Consider the following 25,637-nt stretch of genomic DNA (forward strand, 5'->3'; position numbering starts at 1 on the left):
ATTTATGTGATTGATGATTGAATGAATGCAGCCATGTATCAATGTACAATGATACCATCTGCTCGTAGGCTGATTAGCAGACAGTTTATCTTCCAACACGGCAACGACCCAAAGCATACGGCTAAGTCAACTGGAATTCTTAAAGAAAACAAAGATAATGTTCTGGAATGGCCTTTGCAATCACCGGATCTCAATCCAATGGAATGATTTGGGCTGATCTGAAAAAAGTTGTAGTCAAGCTTTGTGTATCGAATCTGGCTGAGCTGAAGGAAATATGCAACACAGAATGGGCCCCAATTTCACCAACAAGATATAACATACTGGTGAAGAATCATCATAAACATCTGATAGCCATAATAAATGCAAAAGGAGGACACACGAAACACTAAAGCAGGGGTGCCAATACTTTTGTCATGAATCAATACTTTAAATGAAGTAAGTTTGTTTGTTTTTTGAGAAAGATACGAAAAATTGCGTATTTTGCTTTCTGTTATATTACAACTTGGTTAGTTTACTAAATGTTTGTCCTTAATCTTTTACCTAGAATTATAATAAAGGGTGCCAATACTTTTGTCTGCGACTGTAGATGTTTTACTCTCTTACCTCTTTATGATGTCATTCCAGTCATTCTGAGTTCTTGTTGCAGTTACTCATTTTGTATATACTCTATATCAAGTAACTGGGCTGTCTACACCATGTATATCCAGTTACTTGATTGTTTACTGTCAGAATGACTTCGTTTTTTTCTTAAGACCCCATCCCTTTACAGGAAGCACACAATAAGTTTCACTTAATCATAGGGCTGCACAGAAATGATGAATTGTAATGCACATGATGTCAGTAGAATTGAACCTCTAACTTCCTCAGAATAGCCATCAGCTCTGAAGTAGTTTCTGAAGAATGGGTGGTGAGCATTGGCATTGATTTCTTGCTGGAAATCCCAGGAACTGATAGTAGGGAATTATTTTTTTTACAATACCATTGCTACAATACTATGCTTACCCGTGGTTTACCATGCTTTTACCACAGCATACATGAGGAACTTTTTGAGAATTTTGTTTTTTATCTCGTCACTTACGGTGTTGTAAAATCACATCATAATTATTAGCAGACTTTTTAAGCAGGATATTTCAATGTTGTATATAAAATGTTTGCTCTTAAATAATGATTTACCTCAGGGGTGTCCAACCTGTTTGGCAAGAAGAGCCATATTGACCATTAAAGTGCCAGGAAGCCACAAACATTTAAAACTTTTAAATTGCATAAAATCAAACAGAACTATTTACACTTACAGACTGTAAAATGAAAATATCTTAGCACTTAAACAGTAGGAAAAAATAATGACCAGTGGAATGAACTCTTGAAATCAGGGTAAGCTGCATCCTTTCAGCATCAAATAAATAAGCCCTGCTTCCAAGCATTGCGCGGGCCTCATCAGTTGTCAATGCCACTAGTTTTCCTGTTCTGTCTGGTCCCAGTATGCTTTTCTATCCACAGCAGTAGTTGTTTCATATGCAATGGCAGCAGGCCCAATAATTCTTCCTTGGAGCAAAAGTAATTTCCATACCAAACACAGACATATAACTGGACTGTGTCTGAAACAGAACATGATTCATCAACATCTGTAAAAACCCACCAGTTTATTATTATGCAACATTTGCTCAAAAATGTTTTTGTCAATGTCCTATGTGTCAAGTTACTGTATCCCTGCCTAGTGTCACATCAGTGACCTTTTGCACAACTGCATACAGTGCCTTGCGAAAGTATTCGGCCCCCTTGAACTTTGCAACCTTTTGCCACATTTCAGGCTTCAAACATAAAGATATGAAACTGTAATTTTTTGTGAAGAATTAACAACAAGTGGGACACAATCATGAAGTGGAACAAAATTTATTGGATATTTCAAACTTTTTTAACAAATAAAAAACTGAAAAATTGGGCGTGCAAAATTATTCAGCCCCCTTAAGTTAATACTTTGTAGCGCCACCTTTTGCTGCGATTACAGCTGTAAGTCGCTTGGGGTATGTCTCTATCAGTTTTGCACATCGAGAGACTGAAATTGTTGCCCATTCCTCCTTGCAAAACAGCTCGAGCTCAGTGAGGTTGGATGGAGAGCATTTGTGAACAGCAGTTTTCAGTTCTTTCCACAGATTCTCGATTGGATTCAGGTCTGGACTTTGACTTGGCCATTCTAACACCTGGATATGTTTATTTGTGAACCATTCCATTGTAGATTTTGCTTTATGTTTTGGATCATTGTCTTGTTGGAAGACAAATCTCCGTCCCAGTCTCAGGTCCTGTATTTGGCTCCATCCATCTTCCCTGTCCCTGCTGAAGAAAAGCAGGCCCAAACCATGATGCTGCCACCACCATGTTTGACAGTGGGGATGGTGTGTTCAGGGTGATGAGCTGTGTTGCTTTTACGCCAAACATAACGTTTTGCATTGTTGCCAAAAAGTTCGATTTTGGTTTCATCTGACCAGAGCACCTTCTTCCACATGTTTGGTGTGTCTCCCAGGTGGCTTGTGGCAAACTGTAAACGACACTTTTTATGGATATCTTTAAGAAATGGCTTTCTTCTTGCCACTCTTCCATAAAGGCCAGATTTGTGCAGTATATGACTGATTGTTGTCCTATGGACAGAGTCTCCCACCTCAGCTGTAGATCTCTGCAGTTCATCCAGAGTGATCATGGGCCTCTTGGCTGCATCTCTGATCAGTCTTCTCCTTGTATGAGCTGAAAGTTTAGAGGGACGGCCAGGTCTTGGTAGATTTGCAGTGGTCTGATACTCCTTCCATTTCAATATTATCGCTTGCACAGTGCTCCTTGGGATGTTTAAAGCTTGGGAAATCTTTTTGTATCCAAATCCGGCTTTAAACTTCTCCACAACAGTATCTCGGACCTGCCTGGTGTGTTCCTTGTTCTTCATGATGCTCTCTGCGCTTTAAACGGACCTCTGAGACTATCACAGTGCAGGTGCATTTATACGGAGACTTGATTACACACAGGTGGATTCTATTTATCATCATTAGTCATTTAGGTCAACATTGGATCATTCAGAGATCCTCACTGAACTTCTGGAGAGAGTTTGCTGCACTGAAAGTAAAGGGGCTGAATAATTTTGCACGCCCAATTTTTCAGTTTTTTATTTGTTAAAAAAGTTTGAAATATCCAATAAATTTCGTTCCACTTCATGATTGTGTCCCACTTGTTGATTCTTCACAAAAAATTACAGTTTCATATCTTTATGTTTGAAGCCTGAAATGTGGCAAAAGGTCGCAAAGTTCAAGGGGGCCGAATACTTTCGCAAGGCACTGTATCTCTCACCTCTGCACACAGTCTTGACTAACAGTTGCAGCTTCCTTAATTAGCAAACCATCAGTAATTGGTTCACTCGCTCTTATAGAACTTTGGTTAATAGTGCATTGCCCTGAAAGGACAGAAGCAACAAACTAAGTTGATTACATAGTTTTTTTTTTTTTGGTTTTTTTAGCTCATGAACTGTTATTTTTTGTAACTTGGAACAGAAGGGGAAACCGAGAAGCATACATTGAATGTTTTGTCTCAAAATGTTGTGGCAAAGCTAACTTTCTAAATCCCTGCTCACAAATCAAACAAAACGCACATGAAGCAGTTTTGCTTTCTGTGATAAAAATAAAAAGTTCCTCCCATTTGACATTAAACAATCGTAAGGATTTGCAATGTGTTCACTTACTAATAAGAGGGAAATGTGTACCTTTTATATATCAGTAACTTTACAGAAGTAACTTTTGTATTCCCTTCCTAAACCATAAACAAGAATAATAATAACTTGTATATGGCTACCTATCCTCTGACTTTTAAAAACACGGATATGGTTTCTACTGTATTAAGATGGAGATACCAGCTTTTGGTAATCTCACACACAGTTAACAAAACAGAAACATACGAACAACGGCAGGCTCCAGTCATTTGCAATGGACTTTTTTATTTTATTTTAACTAAAACTACATGAAATTGGATACCTAACATCTAACTAAAAAGAGCCATATATGGCTCGAAAGCCATCGGTTGGACATCCCTGATACCTTACTGCAGGAAAGAGGAACTCAGAACAGTCAGAGTTTCAGGGAAGCACAATAAAAACTAAAATAGGAACTATAAATGGTGAGCCTTGACCTATTTCTGACAGCACAAAATGACATATTTACTTATCAGGGCAGTGGCATCTTAATTCTCCCTGAAATATTGATGTACAGTGGCACATCTTAGAAACAGTTTGAGTTAGTACCTGTGACCACATAGACTGTTTGGAAAGCCAAAAAAAAAAGCTAATTTGGACAGAATCCCCCCCATTTATAAAGATTTTAGATTAAGGTATTTCTCAACTGAGATTTGAAAATAACAAAAATGTTTTTTTCCACAGTGTATTCATTATTAATAGCATTGTCCAAGTTTGACAAAGATCAAGAAAAGGCATAGTTAAATAATTATATACAATGGAGAAAATAAAGCCAATATAAAATGTATAGACTTTTTGCAGAACTTCCATAGGTCAAAAACAGGCCCTTTCTATATGGCAGATGCAAATATTTCCTTTTTAAACTGTTCCCCCTCCTTTTTAAACTGTCTTTGGATAAATCATGGGCTTCCAGTGGTATAATACATGAGGGGGAAAGTTAATAGAACAAAAAGGCACAAATAAAGAAATAGCACTCAGGAACTCAAAACAACGAGTAGAACTCCACCACGGCTCTTTCCACCTAAAGAATATTTTGGAAAGGACATTGCCAGCATGTCCCCTCGGTTCTCTTTTGTACACCTGTTGTACTGCACAACACTTTGTACAGTAGATGTAGGAGCATTTGACAATGGATGACATTTTATTGGTGCTGATTGGTTCTTGACAGAAAGCTATGTTAAACAGTTTAGGAACACTCAGGAACTCAAACATCATTGCAGGTTAGTTTTACTAAATTAATACGTTTGCACTTCCAGCTGGTTTCGCAGACCCAGATAAGCAAAAGATTTGACTACCTGATCTTACCTTAGGTAACTGAAGTCTGTCAACCCAGCGGGTTCATTAAATACAATGAGGTGGATAGAGGAGGGCCGTGTGGGTTTTTTTCCCCCCAGAAATGTAGGATGGATATCCACGTTTAAAAACAAATTGTGACAAATGTGCAGTTATTTCAAAGACTCTGTGGCAAACTTTTAATAAAAGTTTCCTATACGAATGAGTCCAGTAGCATTATCTGTAAAAAAAAAAAAAAGAAAACACACCAAAAAAAACAAATATGAAACCAAGTTGCTGGTAAAATCACTATCCAAGCATTCTTCTTTTAAATATATATTTATGTACATATATATTTATATTCTAGTTCATTATTACGTTTCCTATTTTCCACCAATGTCTGTTGCAGTTTCCTGGTAGATGAGCCTCCTGATTTCTTTTTCGCAGCCTATACCCTGAAGACACAGTAACCACCAGCTGTGTGTCCTCCTGGGATCGCCTACTACTCCAGTCCCAGGACGTAGTTAATTCCCTGAACAAGGCCGATGATCACTGGTTGCCAGGCGACCAGGTAGCGCAGCCAGTCCAGTAGCTGCCCATACATCACATGAGGTTTCTCCCAGCTAGGTAAAGAGCATCAAGGAAACAACAATGACTTGCCTCCCTTGCCACAGCTGTAAACACAAAATTAAACTTTTGGGATGATGAAAAAGTAGATTACTCTACATACAGAAATATACAGATGGAAAGACAGAAGGACAGTTTCCTCCATACATTCATATATTGTAATACCCTCAATAACTTCGGGGTAAAGAATAGCAAGCTTTGTCACAATTGCTGAAGCGGTTTCAATATGCATGCGTTACACACAAAGTTGACCACCATGTGCTGGTGCTGTGGAGCATCTGGGGAACACAGGTTCTTAACATCTGAATTAAAATGTACACTTTAGATAGTGCAACTTTAGTACTTCATATTTTCAAAAAATAATTTAGACCAAAAAAGAAGAAAAAAAAAAAATCAGAACGTACAGGGTTGGGTGTGTGTGCGAGGTGAAACAAGCGTGTCAATGACCGAAACTGGACACACTCTGCCTCTCGGTTCCTTTCATATAGAGAGGAAATGGCAAGTAAGGGAAGTGCGGAGCTTCTACAACTGCTATTGTTATGGGAAAAGGTCAACAAAACAGCAGTGTCACTATTCACTTGAACTAAACACGTGGCCAGTGAAAAAGATGGTAAAGCCAATTAACCAGGAATACAAAAATCAAAGTCTAGTAGTTTGCTCTAAAATGGTGTTCCGTTAAAATATTTCCTTTAAAGTGGCTTTCCGCTTGAAAAAAATGTTTTTGTTTTATATAAAATAAATTTTAAAAAACTACTTAATAAGCTCAGTAAAGCCAGGGGAATTTTGATAAATATGCACCATGAGCTCAATATTCTAGAGTAATAGATAATACAGTACAACTCTATCGTGTGCTATTTGAGTCGGTTGAGTAAGACTGCCCACAGCTGGAGGGATGCTATGCAACAAACCACGTACCCAGCCCTCCTGGAACAATAAATGACTTTGAGTCATACGCTGACCAAATTCAAAACACCATCCGTCTCTGCAAACCAGGTTCATTAGCTTCTAATCACATATATTTCTTGTATAAAGGAGAACCTCCAAAACACGCTGTCTCAATTGTTCTTTGTTGCTGTATGCCCTTTCATGAACTTTCACATTAGGTATCACTTCCCGTTATTGCTTTTTAGGACTTATAAAACAGTGGAAACGTGCTAGCTTATTCAAACAAAATGACATTCAGCCCACTGCAAGTGTTGCTATTGCGACAGATGTGAACGCGTTTTGAAACCAACTGCCTCAGTTTCCCCAGCACACATCTAGGGTTTAGTAAATTCCAATGAAATACAAGGATACGGGTTGCTGAACATCCTCTGGAGGTCCACCTTCTCCTTGCAATAGGGGCAGGTCTGCTTCTTTCCCACAATGCACCAGCCTCGTATACAGAACTCGTGGAATCTGGAGAGGGAAGGGTTAAGGATACAACCAGCACCTGGAGAGTCAAGAGGGACACTAGCACAGTGCTCAGGTATGGCTAGCTAGAATAAATACCAAACTCACCTTCTAAACACCCCCCAATGCCAGTAACAAGCAAAGCGTAATGCACTTACGCAAAATACATTTTTTTTTTTTTTTTTTTTACATAAGTAAAACCTCACACATGTGGGGTAGAGATAAGGTTGTTGACTTGCAGCTGTTTTGCAACCTTATCTCAAACACACAGACCATTGTATTTTCTATTTCTCTTCTATATGATTTCATGGTGGTCATTTATGATCATGAAACTATCAAATTGTCTTTAATCCCTGTAATATTGTCTTTTTAAATGGCCCAGGCTAACGTCAAGCATTGTGCTTACAGGTGCCACATTGTAGTCTTATATATATATATATATATATATATATATATATATATATATATAAATGAAATACATTCTACAACAAAACACATTATATCATTGTAAATAGCAGCTACTTAAGGCCTAAAACACAACGTGGTCATATTCATGCCCGTATATGGTCATTCCATTTATGCAGGACAGGGTTAAAGGGGAGCTTCATCCATTTCACTCACATCAAGCACAAAGTACAGATTGATGTTTCTAAATTGCTGCACGTTTCAGTTTAAACATTCATTTTCACTGCACAAATTGGGCTTTTATTAAGCCTTTTTTCTACAATACTAATAGATATAAAAGCCCAGTGAAGGATACACATGGTTACAGGACAGTCTGAATGTGTTCTCAATGATGCCCTCCTCACTCACGTCCACCAGGATCTGCTGCCCACATACGGCACAGATGTCATCAGACAGGTGTTTGGTGGGCATGCCGGACGCACTGTAGTACTGAAACAGACAGCAGCAGAGATTAGGGCACTGCACTGGTATTGCTACAGATACTGGAGCATTATGTACATTCCTGTTCACAGGAACCTTCTCCTGCAGGTAGCACACCGCCTAAACACAGAACAATACCCGAAATTGTATGAACAACACAGATAAAACAGGTACACACAGCTGTAGCATTGTTAATAAAGCTTCCCTAAAATATATTTAGATACACTGGCGGGGTTTCCATGGAATAATATAAAGAAGTCACCTTTTTCGTAAGCTAGTTTTGATAGTACCTTGTTTAGTATTTTGGGTTCCCATGTAGTTTTCTTTTAGGGAGAGAAATGTCCCTTCCAAATGCAAATAACCTAATTAATATTAAAATATGGGAGGGTATATTTAAATGTTTCTGTCCGAGTTCCAATTTGGCCTTGCGTGATGACTAATATCGTGCAGCTTTCTAAAACTGTGTTTCCACTGAGATTTTAGTTTGTGTTGAAGGACCGCAAGTGCAGCCTGCTTCATTTGGCCACCAAACAAATATAATAAAAAAGCACATGAAACAAAAAAACGTTAAACATTCCACTAGAAAGCTCTGTGTACTAACCTGTGTATTATTTGCTAAACATATATATTTATTATAAATCTCACACACTTACATATATCACATGTACAAGTTTTCCTACAGAACTGTAGCTTCAGCAATTCTGATGCTCTACGAACAGAGCTAAAAGCCAGCACTTCAGGTTAACGATATAAAAATGATCCAGTCAAAATGTTTAGAAGCCTACAATACATTTTTTAAATACTGGTAATAAATCTATTATAGGCTACCCTACTCGCCCACATTTCCCACTACATAATAATAATGCTAAATACCTGAATTCTACAGGGACAATACAAGACTCTCGCCAGTAGAATGTCATTTTATATATATTTTTTGGCTGTTGTTATTGGGCATCCAGTATACCGGTAGTCCAAACGAGTTCAACACATTTCTCAGTAGATGCTAATCAACCTGGGACTTTCTGGAACTTCGTTATGTCTTACAGCAAGCTGATGTTAAGCCCTGCAGTTGTGTTTTTGAACAAGTTTCTTTCATGTTTTTGTTGTTCTAAAACAAATCTTGCTCAATGAATTAAGAGATTTTACTCTCATTTTACTCTTAACTCTATAGGTGGTCGCACCAATTCCCAGCTATGCTAATTTAATACATTTTGGGGTACAAACGTGAATTTTTTATTCTTGGTAGGCACCAATGACTACTTAAGACTAGTGTACAGTGTATTAGACCTTACTGCTAAGGGACAGAAAAGTCTAAGTTTGAAGCAATTGGCTATTCGATTACCAAACACGAAGATAACAAAGGGACAAAAGAAACATCTGTGCTTTGCAAATGGCTTCATTATTTATTTATTGCAAATGGCTGTATTTTTGTTAAATGTTTAGTAGTTTCAGTATTTTTTTTATAACCTTGCTTATCAAACAGTAAACGAAAGCACTATCATTTTGAGTTAAATGGCAATATATTGAAACGTTGAATAAATGGTGTCACATTAAAAAAAACAAAACTGAATGAAGAGGTCTCTAACCCCCTCGTGCCAAGGCTGCTTCCAGCAGATCTTAGTTGTTAATAAAGAAATTCTTGGGATGGCCTTTAGTTACAGTAGGAAGTTGCGAGAGGTTACATCATATATGTGATCTTCATGGCTGAAGTCTGGTAAGCATAAGGTATGGATGGCTTTCAGACATGTTTCCATGAGTTTTTGGTCAATTGTAAGGCTTTTTAGCATGAGAAGGCGATTTACCCACCCTTTAAAGTCGTACAATGTTTTGAAGTGGAGAGAGAATTTGGAGTTACTAAACTGCACGGAATCTGAATCGCTTTTCATGCGATCCTGGTGTCTGAAAGACGAACATGGGGGCAGCTTTTCAATGCATGCCTGTGTGTACAAAAATTGATTTAAAAGGTCTACTTTTTAGACTGTAAATTCATTTGAATGAAAGGAATTGTTATAACACAAATCCTCAAAAACAGAATGTACAATGTGCATGCCAAAGTGTAATTATCATTGAGCAAATTAACCCCTTTCTACATGCATGATCAAGACTTTTTCAAATATGTCCAGTGGTGAGAACGTATTGATTTATAAGGCTACTGTGCTTCTGTTACCCTTTCAATACACACCAGAAAGCAGATTGAGGCTGCTTACACAGAGGAGGCAAGGCATATCTCCACTGTGGTCTTTGCAAAACAGAGACCCATTGTGGCCATAACAGTTAAGTTAGTTGGAATTCAAATACATTTAAAGAGCCAGTGTTTTAGATTCAGCTCTCACGTTTAAGGAGAGACACTTCGGCAGTCAAAGTATTCCATTATAGATACTCAACCTTATTAATTCAGCAACTTCATCAAGAAACATGTTTTAACTGCTAGAAATGTGTCACTCAATACAGGTAAAACTGTTACAATGTTCTTACAAATAGGGCTTGTAGCATACACCCAATGCCTCCTGCCATACAGTGTCTGTCCCTTTCAATTATTTACCCCTATAGTGGAAGCCATGAAGTCTGCACACATTTCAGCAAAGTCCCGCCCCAATACTCCATAATAGAGACCATAAAAGAGGAGTGAAACGCCAAAGTCCATCGCATCTTCTGGCTTTATTCTGAAACACAAAACAGAGCAGAACAGCTTGCACATTTGACCACACTTTAGAAACACTTAATTCAGAGGCTGGGTCAGGATGCTGGGCTGTTTAGAAAGTAATGGAGTTCCAGGTTGAACCTCTAAGCAGTGTAAGCTAATGTAATTGTGTGCAGCAGAACCTGTCATATCCAACCTGGTAAGTTATAATACCTTCTATTAACCGATGGACCCCTGGCATTTACACAGGCTGCTACCAACGGAGCGGTACTGATGGAAACTGATCAATGCACGTTTATTATGAGTCTAAAACAGTGAATTCAGCTCTTAGCAGGATAGAATGGATTCAGTTGCGGATAAAACAATATCAAAAAAGATGTTGCGTTTGGGAATTCTGCTTCACTTTTTATATGCTGTCACTTCATGGAACCGCCCAGCTGAACCAGGTTAAATAAAACAAAACAAAAAAGCAAGGGTTCATATACTGTACCATTAAATTTGAAAAGCTGGTTTGGGTTTGGGTTCACGCTGCTTTCTTCTTGTTGTTTCTGTCTTGGGTTAACATGCACACCACAATAAAAACCTGTCGGACTACTTTGGCATAGACTGATAAAGTACGAGAAGATCTGTTTTTGGAATGCTAGTTTGTATATTGGAGGCTGTGTGGTCCAGTGGTTAAAGAAAGGGGCTTGTAACCAGGAGGTCCCTGATTCAAATCCCACCTCAGCCACTGACTCATTGTGTGACCCTGAGCAAGTCACTTAACCTCCTTGTGCTCCGTCTTTCGGGTGAGACGTAATTGTAAGTGACTCTGCAGCTGATGCATAGTTCACACACCCTAGTCTCTGTAAGTCGCCTTGGATGAAGGCGTCTGCTAAATAAACAAATAATAATATTGCCAAATACACGTACAGAGTACGTGCAGCACCGCACTTTGGTATCTTACCACTGATGTACCCGACATTACAAACTAACAATGCCCCGACGGTAATAAAGCAACTACAATGTAGTAGAACAACTCCCTCCGAGATACAATACTTTCACATATCCAATGGACCCCTGCAGCCAATTAAATCGGATATGACAGGTTCTACTGTATTAGCGTTTTTAGTCCACTCCATACATGCTATATTAAAAAAAAACAAAAAAACCTGTTGGTTGTTTCAGTTAAACAAGACAGAGGAGTGATAACCCCTTTCATGTTACCAAAAAAAAAAAACTCAATCAATCCCAGTACATGCAAAAAACACACAGCGAAACAGAGCATGATACTAACCTGAATATTAAATTAACGCCAAACAAGGTAAACATGATAGCAGAATAGCCCACAATCCCAGTGGCATAGCTCATCTTGTAGAGCAATAAAAACCATTTGTATACCAGTCTGTAAAACAAAAAACAAAAAAAGATTAATTCAGGTATGGTCAGAGGTGGGTCTTTTAAAACAAATCAGGTCTATTTTAATGGTCTTAACAGAGTCAATTAAAACCAATGCCCGTTAAACCCATTAATCCCACTGGTATGTGGGATTAATGGGTTTATATATCAAATACAGTGGAAAATTATTATTATTATTATTATTATTTATTTCTTAGCAGACGCCCTTATCCAGGGCGACTTACAATTGTTACAAGATATCACATTATACATTATTTCACATTATACAGATGAAAATGGAAAATGGTCTGGTTGTCTGCTGTACAGATCATAACCCTTACTGTGTGCATCCAGACAGGTCCTGTGGATTCCCAGAGCCATTCTCCTTTTGGGGGAGGGGTTTTATGGTTAGTTCCTGTAGGTCTATTGCATCGTACTGTACATGTCTTGTGTTAAGTTATATACCCAAACATTTCACGATCTGGATAAACTGCGACCCTTACAGGAGGAATTATGTTTCCCCCGGGGAACGCTCCTGAGTAAATGTTGAGAAACGTATTGCCCAGTTGATTTATAACTCATGATCTGTGTTCATTTCAAAGTCATTAAAAATAAATAACTACAATTTATTGATGCCTTAGTGGTATCTGAACGACCCTACCCCTGAGTGTTTGCAGCCCTAAGCTTTGCGCTCAGCAGTGGTATTCATTCAGCTGTAGATATTCATTGTGTTTCTAGTAGTCACAAGACTAATTTAACATTTAAAAAAAATGTGAAAAGCAATGCTACAGTATGAACAAATTGCAATTCACATCAATTTCTAGCAGGTGCAAATAGTGCTTTGCATTTGAAACAAGAGTGAGGCAGATTATAAAAACATAAAGCGGGCCAGGCAGATCGGAGGAGAGCGGCCGGGCTTTACCTCGGAGTGGTGCGCTCCAGCGGCTTGCGGGTCGCTCGGAAGGTCACGAAGGCTGTGATTGTGGAGAACAGCAGCCAGGTGATCAGGAACCTCCACCAGTGCAGCTTGGTTGTGAAATACAGCGGCACCACCCACATCTGGAAGAGGGTCACCAGCTGGAACGGGAGCACAACGAAAGCCTTGAGTATGAGGCGTGCACAGAGCTCATCACACACTGGTTCATCCATACAGCGGAAACCTCAACCTGCTGGACTGCTATCAGTATGTGCAGCTTCAAATCTCTCTTCAATGTCCTGAAGCACTAAAGCTTTCAGGGTGTAATAACTGCACATTATTCAAATCTATTTCATACAGCATGCTCACTACCTGGATTCAGAACATAGGTTATTGTGCTTATTGATGAAAGCCTCTCAAATTCAACAAACCTCTGCAGAAGTCTTCCCCGATAATAGTAGCGGGCCACCCAATTTCATGTTGCTTTTCAATTTTGATCAATCTGTAACACTAAAATAATGGGAGCATATCCATGGAAGAGCTGTTATTCCTTTGGTGCACCACTTCTTCTGTATAAAGTATTCTGATGTTGTACTGGGATTTAAATGCATTTTTAAAGTGGTTTACAAAGGTAAAAGCCACTATGCCTGGGCTCCATTGTACAGACACACCGTGTAGAGGACGGTTCAAAGGTCACATGACTAGTTAACAGACACGCATGGCAAAATGTTTAGGAACAGCATGGCACCTGCATGATAAAGAAGAGTAGTCATAGCAACACTGGCTTGCAGATGGGCCTACATTAAAAAATATGCAAACCACTGGGCCCATAAGCACTAGCTCTTCAACTATAAACCTACCTGCAGCCCCATCTAGTGGTCACATGGTAAACTACAACTCCGAGACAATACACATGCTCTGCTATTTACAGCGGCGCTCTCACATTGTAGGACTTGGGGTGCCTCTGTTTCCACTGCACCAGCAGGAGCTGAGCAATCACCAGGGTGGCGATCAGAATGAGGACCATCTCGGCGTGCATCGCCTCGTGGCCGCGGTGTTTGGCGTGCATCCGTGCATGTTCCAGTCTGCAACACAAACACACAGCTCAGGCATGTTCAGCAAGCATGTTGACTCCTAGCCTTTGGGGTGAGCCACTGAAAACGCAGTGTACATATCACTGAGTAATGCTGCAGATCGGCTGAACCATTCCAATTCAAAATCATAGACTTGATCAAGCTATGGGAAAGGCTCTCTATATTCAACTGAGAACATGTAGTTCAGCCAGTATTTCAAGAGAAGGACAGTCTGCAGTGAGTGGTTCTGTATACAGTACAGTAGCTTAAACAGCCACATGATAAACTATATAGAGTTTCCATGCTACCAGATTTTAAAATCTGAAATACATAAAATCCTATTCTACTGCAGGACTTCTCTTTTGTCAGCTAGTTTTGTGGGTTACAAGATATTTCTCAACTTTAACACATGCTATAATACACCCTTTTTAACTGCTAAATGTGTTTCACAAGAATATTCAGCTGCCAAATCCTTCAATGATGCCTGGAAGACAATTGTATTTAGAAAAGCAGTCACCTTTCTTTTATCCTTTGGATTAGAACATCAGACCGATAGGACTTACAAATAATTTAGAGCAATTTTCTGAACCTTTATTTTTTTTGACATGCAGACCCCATTATTTCTCCACATGTTCACAAGCAAGTTGATATATCTTTCCTAACTCACCTCCACCTCTCTTCTGGTGACAGCTGGGACATGTCAATCTGTAAAGCAATTAAAAGCAAAATCTGCAGAATCTGACGATAAGTGGAAAGCGTGTACAAGTGTTTGTAACATTCATATCCCGGAATAGATAATATTCGACAAACAGTTTCCAAGACATATCCTTCATTAAAAGCAACGCAGGTCACCAGGAGCTAGCTGAAGCCGTGGTAATGACCCTCCATACACACTTCATCCAGCTGAAGGAGCTGTAATCTAGACATTCAGTATAGAGTATGATACAGAAATGACAGAACACGTTACATGTCAGAATTCATGAAAAAAAGCAGCCAGGTCAACCTCAATTCTGATTTTACACATTTAAACAAGGAATCTGCATCACACGCTTACAGAAGACCAAACATGCCTGAATTTGGACTGTTTTTTAAACACCTTTTCTTATAATGATCATACAAATTAGCTTATGATTCACACTTGACTTCTCGAACTCTCACTCTTTTAAAGTTAAAGCGTGGGGATATTTTACACAACTCTCAACTGACTGCTGGTCCACTGATATGACCCAGGTTTTTGTGTTTAGGTCAAATAGTTTTTGTGTTTGTTGTATGTTTAGATTATTTAGTATTGTATTTGCCTGAAACGTGCTGTCTTTCACCCCACGACCTTGCTGTAAACTAGGCCTTGGTCTCAGTGAATAACATCACAGTTTGAAAAATAAAGAAGGTACAGTTTTACACAGTCTGATGTGCCTTGACACAAACAAACAATCAGCACTCATTACATTTCATATCAGACACTGTATAGGGCATGGATAAGGCTTAGTATTAGCCATTGATATACTACTAATGAGATGAATACACTTGAAAACAAACTCAACCTCATTTGACAATCAGTCCCTCAATGTACACACTACTGCCCCCAAAGGGCACAAAACCACTCCACCCCCCACCCCCTATTCAAATCCTATCTGATTACACAGCTCTGCTTTACACAGACCTTTCATGGGTTTCCCTAGAATAACCTCAAAGCTAGTCAGTGATGGAGAGTCGTTAGAATTGAAGCATGTTGCAGTAGACTTGTGACCCTTGTGCTATGTGTGCCACATCACAACTTCTGTCATGATCAGAAGTCTACTACAGCTGGAGCATTACATGAATGGCTTCTAAGATCAGGTATGGAGAAGATACACACAGAAAATCGCCATAACCACAATTTAGAACTAGTTTGTCTCGTTACAGATATTCACCTAGTGAAAAAACACATTGCATGTATTGTATGTGAATCCCATTGTTAGCGAGCTTATTTGTGATTATTTTTCGTCCCTCTTTAGGTACTGGGGGTGGTGTAGTGATATAAAGCCATGGCCTTAGAATCGGAAGCAAAATAAATATAATTTATGCAAACATTATACGCACCCCACATTTATTTTTCAGTGACTTGTCGGTGTTGTGCACTAGTAATTTGTAACTTATTGCAAACGTGGCACTGTCTTCATACGTGCTCCTCTCATTATTATAAGCATAATGCTCATGAACTGAGAGCTACCAAATGCCCACTCTCGTCACGCTTATCACCAAAAAGACATGGAATTTAAAGTGTACTAATAAACTGCATCCAACACTGTCTCTCTGTAATTATAAATGATGACGCTCAAACCTGCTTGTCGTCTTCATGGCCCCCGTGATCGTGATGAACCCCATCAACCTCCACCTCAAACACACCCGCCATCTTCAGAGCACTAGCAGGCAGCAGCAGCAGCTCACTCGCAACTTCCGGGTTGGGGGAGGGGTGACCAATCAGACCACGCATATTGCATGTCAGTCGACTCTCTGATAGCCAATGAGATCTGTGGAATAGAAAGCGCAGCTCAGTTAAAATAACAGAAAAAATATTTCCGATTGTCCATTCAAAACACGACGATAGGGAAGAACAATTCTCAAAAACCAATAAGATCAACAGAGTAAAAATGATGCAGGGGGTGAAGCTGGTGGATGGAATGGCGAGGACGGGTCACCTGGGAGCGGGGCTGGGCTGGGTGGCACCAGGTCAATTACTGCATCTGCCAAGGGCAGCCAGGCTACCGGCTTACAATGCTTAATTTTAATCAAATAAGAGGTATTGTACTGTTTTGTGGAAATACGACAAACTAAAACTGCTACTTACTAGAAATTATATATATATATATATATATATATATATATATATATATATATATATATATATATATATATATATATTATTTATTTCTTAGGATTAGAAAGTAAGTTCAGATATATATATATATATATATATATATATATATATATATATATATATATATATATATATATATATATATATAATATGGAATTTACATTATTCAAACTGCAAAGTCTATGCTAGGGCTAGAAAGCAAATGTGAATCGCTGTAGCATTGAATAATCGTCGATTTAACAAAAGCCACACAACCCTTTGAAAAAACAAGAACTACATTTCCCATAATTCCATGTCTCCAAAATGCCAATAAAAAATGTTAAATCCTTCCTCCCGCAAAACACTTTAAAAAAAAAAAAAAAAAAAAAAAATCACTTTCTATTCCGTTGTATCGTAATCAGTGTAATGATACATGTCAGTAATAGTGGATTTTAAAATCCCATCGCTGTTCTGGGGTGAAAGGTTAGAGGTTGGCGGGAGAGAGGAACAGCTGGGGTTCTGTTATTGTAACAGGGAAGTTATTATTGGTTAACTGATTAAACTCGCAATTTGGGAGCTAAAAAATTAATCAAAATACAGTACGTTGTGTAAAAACATTTTGAATTGTAAGAGTGAATGTAGTTTTATTTTCTTGCAGTAACTGTACAAATGTGGAAATGTAAATACAAAATGTATTTATTTAATTTGTAAACGTGGATTTTTAAATAGGAATATTGTTGTAATTACTAGTGATGTATACAAATATTGTTGATTTAAAAAAAAAAAAAAATCACAGACATTATGAGGAAGAGCGATGGTGTTTTTAGGTAACTTGTAGTTCATAAGAAATGATGGCTCCAGTGAAGATTAAACACGTGGTATCATTCAGTTCCCAGGTATGTAAGAACGGTACATTATTATTGTTGTTGTTGTTGTTGTTGTTGTTGTTGTTGTTGTTGTTATTAATAATAATGATAAAAATAATAATAATAATGAAAATAATAATAATAATATACATGATAAAATCTTACAGTTATTATTATTTAACAGTTATTAGTATTTTTCCACATTGAAGTGTTATGAAGAAGAAAAGAAAAAAAAAACACTCCCGTTGTGAGAAGACCGATCCACTCCAGGTTTTCTCACTGAACTCGTTGCAGCTGTAGCGGAAATCCCGAGTGATGAATATAATTGCTATTCATTAATATTCCTTACCTGAACATTATTTAGTTACAGCAATGCATTGAACAGACAAGGTGTTCCTAATGTATCCTATTGGTAAGCAACTGGCTCATGCCAACGGAATCCAGTTTGTGCCAAATTAAAGATTATCAGAGATAATATTGCACGACTAGTGTTTACACCTGTGAGCCGGCATAAACCTGTTTTGAATCATGTGTTCGGCCTACTTGATAACAATTCTGATTGCATGGGATCTGATAACAGAGAAATCCCTGAAGGCATGTAAACACACCTGGAGCTTGTGAAGGTTATATACAAGATGATTAGAAAGTAAGTTTACCACATCAACGCACCATAGTATTGATGTGGCAAACTTACTTTCTGATCACCCTCTGACATACTAAAGCTCAGAGGACTAACAGGGTTTTTTTGTTAAATAAATGTACAAGACAATGTTGTAACTGCCACCTTAAATACATAAAAACGTTCAGATGTGTGAGGTAAAACACCCTGAAGAACAGTTGCTCTCTTGGGTCACTGTTTTCTATGTGTGTCAGGACCCCAAGCATAGTGTGGACACTCTGCTGGCCAAGGAGGCTGTGCGGCCCTGGCTTTGTGCCCCCAAAGATCACAGCGGTTTAATGAAGGTTGAGCTACAGCTGGAAAGGGCCAGTGCTATTGGATACATTGACATAGGTGAGAAGGGCTTATATATATATATGTGTGTGTGTGTGTGTATGTATATATGTATTGCTCAGCGCACTTTGCATAACTGGATGTCTGCAGCAGTTCCAGTCACACTGTCTGTGGGATGGAAACAAGACTTCCATTCTAAAGCAATTTGAGCCTAAGAGCCATTCATCAGCTTCTTAAAGTTGGCCATAAAATTATTATTATTAATGTCCATAGCTTTATACAATATAGTTATGTAAATATAAAAAGTTTGCTTGTGGCCGTCTGCAACAAGGTTTATTACTTATTGTCTTCTTGTTGCAGTGTACTATGTTATTATTATTGGCCATTTTACATTTACACTAATTGGTTAATAACTGCGTGGCCTTTCACGTGTGTTTAGGTATGCCACCTACACCAAACTGCAATAGAACTTTGGATATCAAAACATATGCATACGGTATGGAAGAATATTTTGTGCCACTAAGAAGTATGTTAGAAATGTCTCACTATCTTACCCTTTCCATGCACAGGAAACTGTGGGTCTGCGTTCATCCAGATTGATGTGGGGCGCTCCTCGTGGCCACAGGACCAGCCGTACATGACTCTGCTGCCCACTGCCACGCTGATGAGCCCTTCAGAGTCCAGACAGGGCACCAACCGCACCGGTGTGCGCATGTTCAAGGAAGGTGAGCCTTTAATCAGGCCATTTAAGAGCTTGTTCATAAAATCTGAGAGAAATGTAAAGAAACTGAAGCCCATGAAACACAAGGCCACTTTAGTAAAGCTATTGTAGTTGTTAGTAACGTTTTTGTCGACTAGACCAAAAAAGTTGAACTACTTTTATTAATGTGAACCTTTCTCTGGGGCCATAAAGGTATACTGTATACAGTATATAACTGGGGTTTCTGAAATATACTGCTGAAACCTGGGTGTATCAAATTAACAATCACTTCTAGCAAGCTACAAATAGTATTGGGCCGAACATGGGTTTTTTGTGTTCGAATGTAACTTCAAAATGTAAACAGATATCCTGTGCATATTCCACCAGTACTGAGCAGTTTGAGATGCTGCATGTTTTACCACGAGTATCCGTGTTCTATGACCCCCACCTCCAATTCTGACTCCCTCCCCTTATCGTACTGCTTACCCCTCCCAGGTGATTTCCTCTCTCAAGGGGATGGCGAGCTCTGGGACCGGGTTCGAGTGACCTGCAGCCAGCCTTTCAACAAGCGTGTTCAGTTCGGCCTGTCCTTCCTCCAAATCCGAACCCCGCTGGACCAGAACGAGAACGAGGTGCTGTCTGACGGCACAGAGACCCAGGTGTGGTGCAGCTTATCAATACAAGATCAAATTAGCAGTAAAAGGGGTGGGTGATCCACTAATGAAAGAGAGACATGCGGTTGCAAACACCCCTCCGGAGTGCAGATTCGTCACCACTGAGCTACCAGCAGTGGCATTACTCAGGGTGGTGGTATTACTTCAGAGAAGCTGGGTGAATATCAACACTGGTAATCACCCAAGCAATTATACAACAAAGTATAATTACAAACAATACAGAGCAAAAAAATGAAATACAAGCCCTGAAAAAACACAACTAGAAAAAGTTAGCCGTATCTGGTGGTAGCTTTTTGACTATCTATGCTGACGTACACCCTCATTATATAACACCTGTGTACGTCAGCCGCTCCGTTTTCAAGCAAGGCTCACCGCAGAGTCACTCCCACCAGCCTGTTAGAGACAAATACTCACGAAGCTGGCAGGCTCGCCTCCTACAGACCGCCTCGCTGCTCCTGCAGGTACATCTGCCTCTAAAAGGCCAGTGACAGAACCTTGCCCCTGTTACACAGCAGTGTTAAGATCTTAAAATAGACCCTAGTCTCATTTCCAGCTGGTTCCCACTTACGAGAGCTCTAGCCTTATATATAACAGCATGACAGGCCAGAGTTCTGACTGATCACAAGCATGTTGGCCAAATTTAGGAAGCTTTCAAGTGAAATAAGCACAAAAATGAATTTGAAAATAGCAACTGTGTGTAGGACTGCATGATTTAACATTCAAAGTTGTGTTTATGTATATATAAATATTAGTAGTTATTAAAATCTAAAAGTAGAGGAAAATTGCCACTTCATATTGTTATATATATATATATATATATATATATATATATATATATATATATATATATATATATATATATATAATGCTCATTATATATATATATATATATATATATATATATATACACACATAATATATTGTTTTTGTTTCTGTTATTTTTTGTTAATGCAGGTGTCTCCAGGCCAACTGGGAGCAAGCCAGGCAAGAGAGTGGCTTTCCAGCCCAACTATCCAGAGTACCTTCTTTGGACAAACACAGGGGTACGTTTCTCTTGCAGGGTGCTGTGTGCTGTTAAATGATAATCCATAACTGACTTGCACCTTTATGGTATGGGAGCCAGCTGTCTGTCCTTTTTACACATTAAAAAATCTGAAATACGCACTAAATTGAAATTTAATGCGTAAAAATACAATCATGCTGCACAGCTAGTCTGCCTCCCCTCCCTCCTCCCCTAAAACTTCCAATAACAACTACATCTCCCAGAACACAATGTGTTCAGTTACTAGGAAACTGTACACAAGAAAAAACAACCCAACAAACATTATCCAATCTGTGGCTAGCCCTGTTGTCTTTGCAGCCAATCACAGTAAGAATAAGAAAAATTCGAAGCTACACAGATTGAAGCGTAACCACCCCAGTCTAGCTACAAATCCAACTGGAACCATCGTCAGAGGCAACCGCTAAAGAAAAAGGTGCCTATAATATTAAACAAACTGTTTTATGAAATATTAATGCATTTCCTTATTTTATTTATCTGTGTGGCTTTATAATGAAGTTTGAACATGTTCACTAAGTAAGAATTTAATGTTAAAATATAAGTAATGTATGATACCCCAAATTACTTCCCCCGGGGTGGAAAGAACACTCCCAAAGATAAGACTGTGAAATGAGAATTGAAGCCCCACTCCTCCCTCCCCTGTTGCAGTGGATGTTCCGCAGAGACGGTGCAGGCTAGACTGCAGCGAGTGGACCCCAGTTCATGCGTGCGGTTTAGAGACAGAGTCTGTCTCAGCCGATCGGCCCGCATGGTGATTTCAGCGTCGCAGTCCAAGAGACGCCCACCTGCATGTCCCTCAACAGACACTGCCTCCTGCAGTGAGGGAGGACATCTTGAAGGGACCAAGCAAGCAACAAAACAAAGCCACACAGGTTTGTTTTGCAAGTTTGATCGTATGTAGTAGCACTACAAAGAAAAAAAAAAGAAAAAGTTTTTTGATAAATACTGCATCTGTTTAAGGTTACCAGAATGCTTTTTTTAAGATTAAATGCACCTTGCCTTTATTAAAAAAAAAAAAAGTAAATAAATAAGAGAATGACCCAGGGCAGACATTTGAGTTAGACTGATGTACTGTTAAACTAAAATATCTGAATGGGATGATGCATGAATGCTTACAATGCTAAGCCTGATATTACTGCTGCCAGGCTGTGTGAAATATTCAAGTCAGCAACGCTATCACTTAGGGCTCCTGCTTGAGGGTTTTCAGTGGTATCCAGGCAACAGTTTCATTAAGCTCAATGACTTCCAGATCCAGAAAGTAAGGTTGCTGATGTCACTCCTGCTGTGGCAACCAGAAAGAGACCAATCAAGCGGAGGTGTCCCCGGGGCTCTGCAGGAAGGTACTCGCTTATTAGGTTCCTTGAAGGACTTTTGAAATCCGGCCTTCTTGCATGTCTGATTGTTTGTGCTTTTTGTTCTTGCAGGGTTCTAGAACAAGGCACAGTATATAATGGGCTCAGTAATATTTTAAAATTTCCACCAAAGCTTACAGTTGTAATACAAGACACACCGTTTGAGGTCTGCTCGATCACAGAGACCCATTGTATGTATACCCTTTTTAAACCAGATCACGCTGTTATTTTGATGGATTATGTTTGAAAGGGCAGAGTTGTGATGAAATGCTCGATGGCAATTGAAATGCAATTTCTAATTGAAGGTTCTGAAACCTTTGTAAATCATGCCGACATCATTAACCATTCGGAGCATTGTATTTCTTTCACAAGAGGGTCTTTTTTGTGTATAGGTGCTTTTGACACTGTACAGCTTATAGTAAAGCAGATCCAGGACCCTTGAGTGGCTTGTGATGTCATACTATAGAACTTCAGCCATACTGTGAAAATGTATTTCTGTCCACAATGATATAGCTTCAGAAGGTGACCCAAGTTTCAACTCACAATGACAACAGGCTTGTTTTTGACTCTTTACTATGAGTTTAAATACTATACAGTACAATATTTCCGTCATTAGCAGGTCTACTCAGTCCAGGACCTCTGGTGTCGCCAAGAGGCAGAGGACTGTGTCTGACAAGGGAACAGCTTCACCCCCTATTATCAGTGGGACCCCAGAACTCCCAATTGAGAGTGATGTGGAGACCGGAGTTCCTGAAAGCTGTTGTCCCATTTGTGGAGGTGAGATAATATGGTGTTGCTTCTTTTAATAATTCTCTCAGTTGACAAGCCCAACTAATATTCAACTCTGCAGATTCTGTTTTAAAACTGGGGTGGGATTTAATTAACCCTCCAGTCATCCTATTATGTTGATTAATCTACATGTAATGTTTTTGTACACAATTACTACAAGGAAATGCAGCACAGAATCAAGAATCTGGTTCTAGCATGACTGGAAAATATATACGGATTACAAATGTTTACAGTTACATACGGTGAGATTTACTGTGACTATTACAGACAGGCTTATGTGTACTAAATTGCTTTGTACCTCTCTCCCTCTGCAGATCGCTTCAGCCTGGATTACCTACCTGTCCATGCCTCATCCTGTCAGGGTGATGAGTTTCCAGTCCCCCTTGATGTAGAAAGCAGCTACGGGCCCACGCAAAGTCCACTGCGTAGCTCCCCTGAGAAGTTGCCCTGCCCACTGTGTGGCTTCCAATACCCCCTTTCTGAGATTGAGCTCCACGCCAGCAACTGCGGAGAACTAACCTACCCCAGTGGGATCTGGATAGACTGAAACCAGGCCTGAGAGAACTGTGCGCAAAAACGCAAGAAGTCCTTCCGCAGTCAAACACAACTCGGACGCGTCTTTTCTGGGACTGCAATGGTGTAAACACTGGCTACAGCAGCAATACAAGAAATTGAGAGAGACTCGTGGAATATGTTCCAGAATAATAAAAAAAACACATTAGCTGTGTTTATTATTATTATTCATATGATTTCAATAGGAAAAGCATACACTGTAATTGATCATTCATGCTTTTAAAAAAGATAATCCAGCGATTTTATTTATAAATCATGTTATGCCCTGAAGAATATAGGGGAGGCCAATTTAACTATTTTGAGTATCTCAGTATCTAGGTCATATCTTCATATCGGTCAAAAAAAAAAAATAATAATAATTTGATACTGCTGATTTCTTGAACAGCACTTGTCTCCAGTAACTTGGAAGGGGATTTATGTTCTTGTTAATTTGCAACACTTCACATTGAGTTCAGTGCAGTAAACTCATATATGAAGGGTGATCCTGCTGAATGTTCTGCAAATTGTTCTTGTGTTTCCAGAAGATTAAATGTGGCAGTTACTGCAATAGTTGGCTTGAAGAAAGAGTAGCATGTTCTGCTGTTAGAATTAAACTTGGATCGTGTAAAAACTTACCCTCTCAGTGATCTTAAATCCTGGATGTTGGGGGTTGGGGGTTGGGGGTTGGGGGTTGGGCTGGGTTTAATTGAAAGAGTTTGTATACCAGAATTTGGCAAAGTGTGGTCCACATACAGTTCAAGATGGATAAATAAGTTTTTTTTTGCGATTTAAATAGGAACAGCTTAAATATGTATTAAAACATATATACACTTGATTTCGAGATCACCGAAGTGAAAATGAAGTCAGAAAATGCTTCTCGCATTGTAGTGCTGACCTACAGTCAACACTCAGCTATCCGTTACCCAGATACACGTCAGTTGCGTTTTACCGCCCTTGTATTAAGAATAAATTCAATCTCCATTTTTTATACAAAGCCCATCTCTTCAATGTTGCAATGCACTGTTTATCTGTCACAGCCTGTGGTTTTTTTCTCGCATTCCAAGTCTTTTATTGTGCAGTTACACAGCGCTTCCTCCAATTTCACATGAAGAAAACAAAGCAAATGAAACAAGCTACGGTAATGTAAAAGTGAATCATTAAACCGTTTTAGATATTGTGATGCATTTTTTTTAAAATCTGATCTTGAGTTGCTTTTGTGCAAGTGAACTGTGACGGGCCTTATCGAGCACTATATTCTGCAATTTTGAATACAGACTAGATCCTGTTTGAATTCTGGAAACTGGTGGTGGTGTTTTTTTAATCTTTCGTTAAATTGCATTCACAAAAAACTGCTCAAACACGAAACTGACACCCAAACAGATACCGTTCTGGTCTGCCCAGCACGAGTAGCTATTGCTTACTTTTCTTTTAGGGATGGGGCGGAAGCCTCAGCTGATTCAACCCCACATGAACCAATTGAAACAAACAGTGTTACGAAGCAAAGCTTCATGTGGTTCATTTGAACCACTTTTTGTCAACAGTGCAGTCAAGTTGAAAGGATTTTTTTTTTTTAATGAAGATGCAGTTTTTTGTTTTATATTTCATAAACATTTACATATATTTTTTTAATTTAACAAACAAAAAAAGCATTATGTACAAATAGCGCTCTTTATGAACATTATTGGTAATTATTGTGTATAAAGGATACAGAATTTCTTTAAAAATGGAAACGACACTGATTCGAACCTACTATTTTCCACCTTTCTAATTTATAACTGGAGATATACTACATGCGCCACCGAAGAATCTGCTTGTAAGCAAATCAAAATATCCTACTTATCACTCCATCTTACACACTACGGGTGCTGAAGTCTCATGAAATTACGCTGTCTCATTTCAAGCAACAAGAGCTTGTTTTTTATTGTGTTATTTCTAGTGTGATTATTTAAGAA

At 38.9% G+C, this 25,637-nt stretch overlaps 2 protein-coding genes across 5 annotated transcripts; one reads left to right on the forward strand and one right to left on the reverse strand.

Moving 5' to 3' along the window:
- Window positions 1–4,838: 4,838 nt before the first annotated feature.
- Window positions 4,839–17,978, reverse strand: LOC117405759 (E3 ubiquitin ligase RNF121). Its single transcript, XM_034009116.3, has 10 exons — window positions 17,956–17,978; window positions 16,225–16,414; window positions 14,572–14,609; window positions 13,775–13,916; window positions 12,838–12,992; window positions 11,815–11,922; window positions 10,440–10,560; window positions 7,773–7,906; window positions 6,917–7,018; window positions 4,839–5,616 (listed from the first exon to the last, which is right to left on the reverse strand). The coding sequence occupies exons 1-10, from the start codon at window positions 17,961–17,963 to the stop codon at window positions 5,496–5,498; spliced, it is 1,119 nt and encodes a 372-aa protein (XP_033865007.3). The 5' UTR covers window positions 17,964–17,978; the 3' UTR covers window positions 4,839–5,495.
- LOC131737964 (short transient receptor potential channel 2-like) lies at window positions 17,031–24,347 on the forward strand. 4 transcript variants are annotated; one of them, XM_059030412.1, is made up of 9 exons: window positions 17,031–17,636; window positions 18,480–18,618; window positions 19,128–19,283; window positions 19,754–19,917; window positions 20,887–20,975; window positions 21,641–21,864; window positions 22,242–22,332; window positions 22,961–23,121; window positions 23,448–24,347. In XM_059030412.1, the coding sequence occupies exons 1-9, from the start codon at window positions 17,589–17,591 to the stop codon at window positions 23,678–23,680; spliced, it is 1,305 nt and encodes a 434-aa protein (XP_058886395.1). In that variant the 5' UTR covers window positions 17,031–17,588; the 3' UTR covers window positions 23,681–24,347. The 4 variants fall into 4 exon arrangements, with proteins under 4 accessions (XP_058886395.1, XP_058886396.1, XP_058886394.1 ...); XM_059030413.1 differs by lacking the exon at window positions 17,031–17,636 and adding an exon at window positions 17,961–18,018; XM_059030411.1 differs by lacking the exon at window positions 17,031–17,636 and having other exon boundaries at window positions 18,027–18,618.
- The last annotated feature ends 1,290 nt before the right edge of the window (window positions 24,348–25,637 follow it).

The sequence above is a fragment of the Acipenser ruthenus genome, chromosome 9, assembly GCF_902713425.1.
Source record: "Acipenser ruthenus chromosome 9, fAciRut3.2 maternal haplotype, whole genome shotgun sequence".
NCBI classification, from domain to species: Eukaryota; Metazoa; Chordata; class Actinopteri; order Acipenseriformes; family Acipenseridae; genus Acipenser; species Acipenser ruthenus.

Bases quoted from the DNA above. Each gene is read 5' to 3' on its own strand.
- LOC131737964 (XM_059030411.1), top strand. From the start codon at position 18,414: ATGTGTGAGGTAAAACACCCTGAAGAACAGTTGCTCTCTTGGGTCACT. The intron at 19,284-19,753 runs GTGAGCCTTTAA...TACCCCTCCCAG, and splicing joins TGTGCGCATGTTCAAGGAAG to GTGATTTCCTCTCTCAAGGG. The intron at 19,918-20,886 runs GTGTGGTGCAGC...TTGTTAATGCAG, and splicing joins CTGACGGCACAGAGACCCAG to GTGTCTCCAGGCCAACTGGG.
- LOC117405759 (XM_034009116.3), bottom strand. The intron at 13,917-14,571 runs GTGAGTTAGGAA...TTTGTGTTGCAG, and splicing joins TCACCAGAAGAGAGGTGGAG to ACTGGAACATGCACGGATGC. The intron at 7,019-7,772 runs GTATCCTTCACT...TTCCCTCTCCAG, and splicing joins AGACTGTCCTGTAACCATGT to ATTCCACGAGTTCTGTATAC.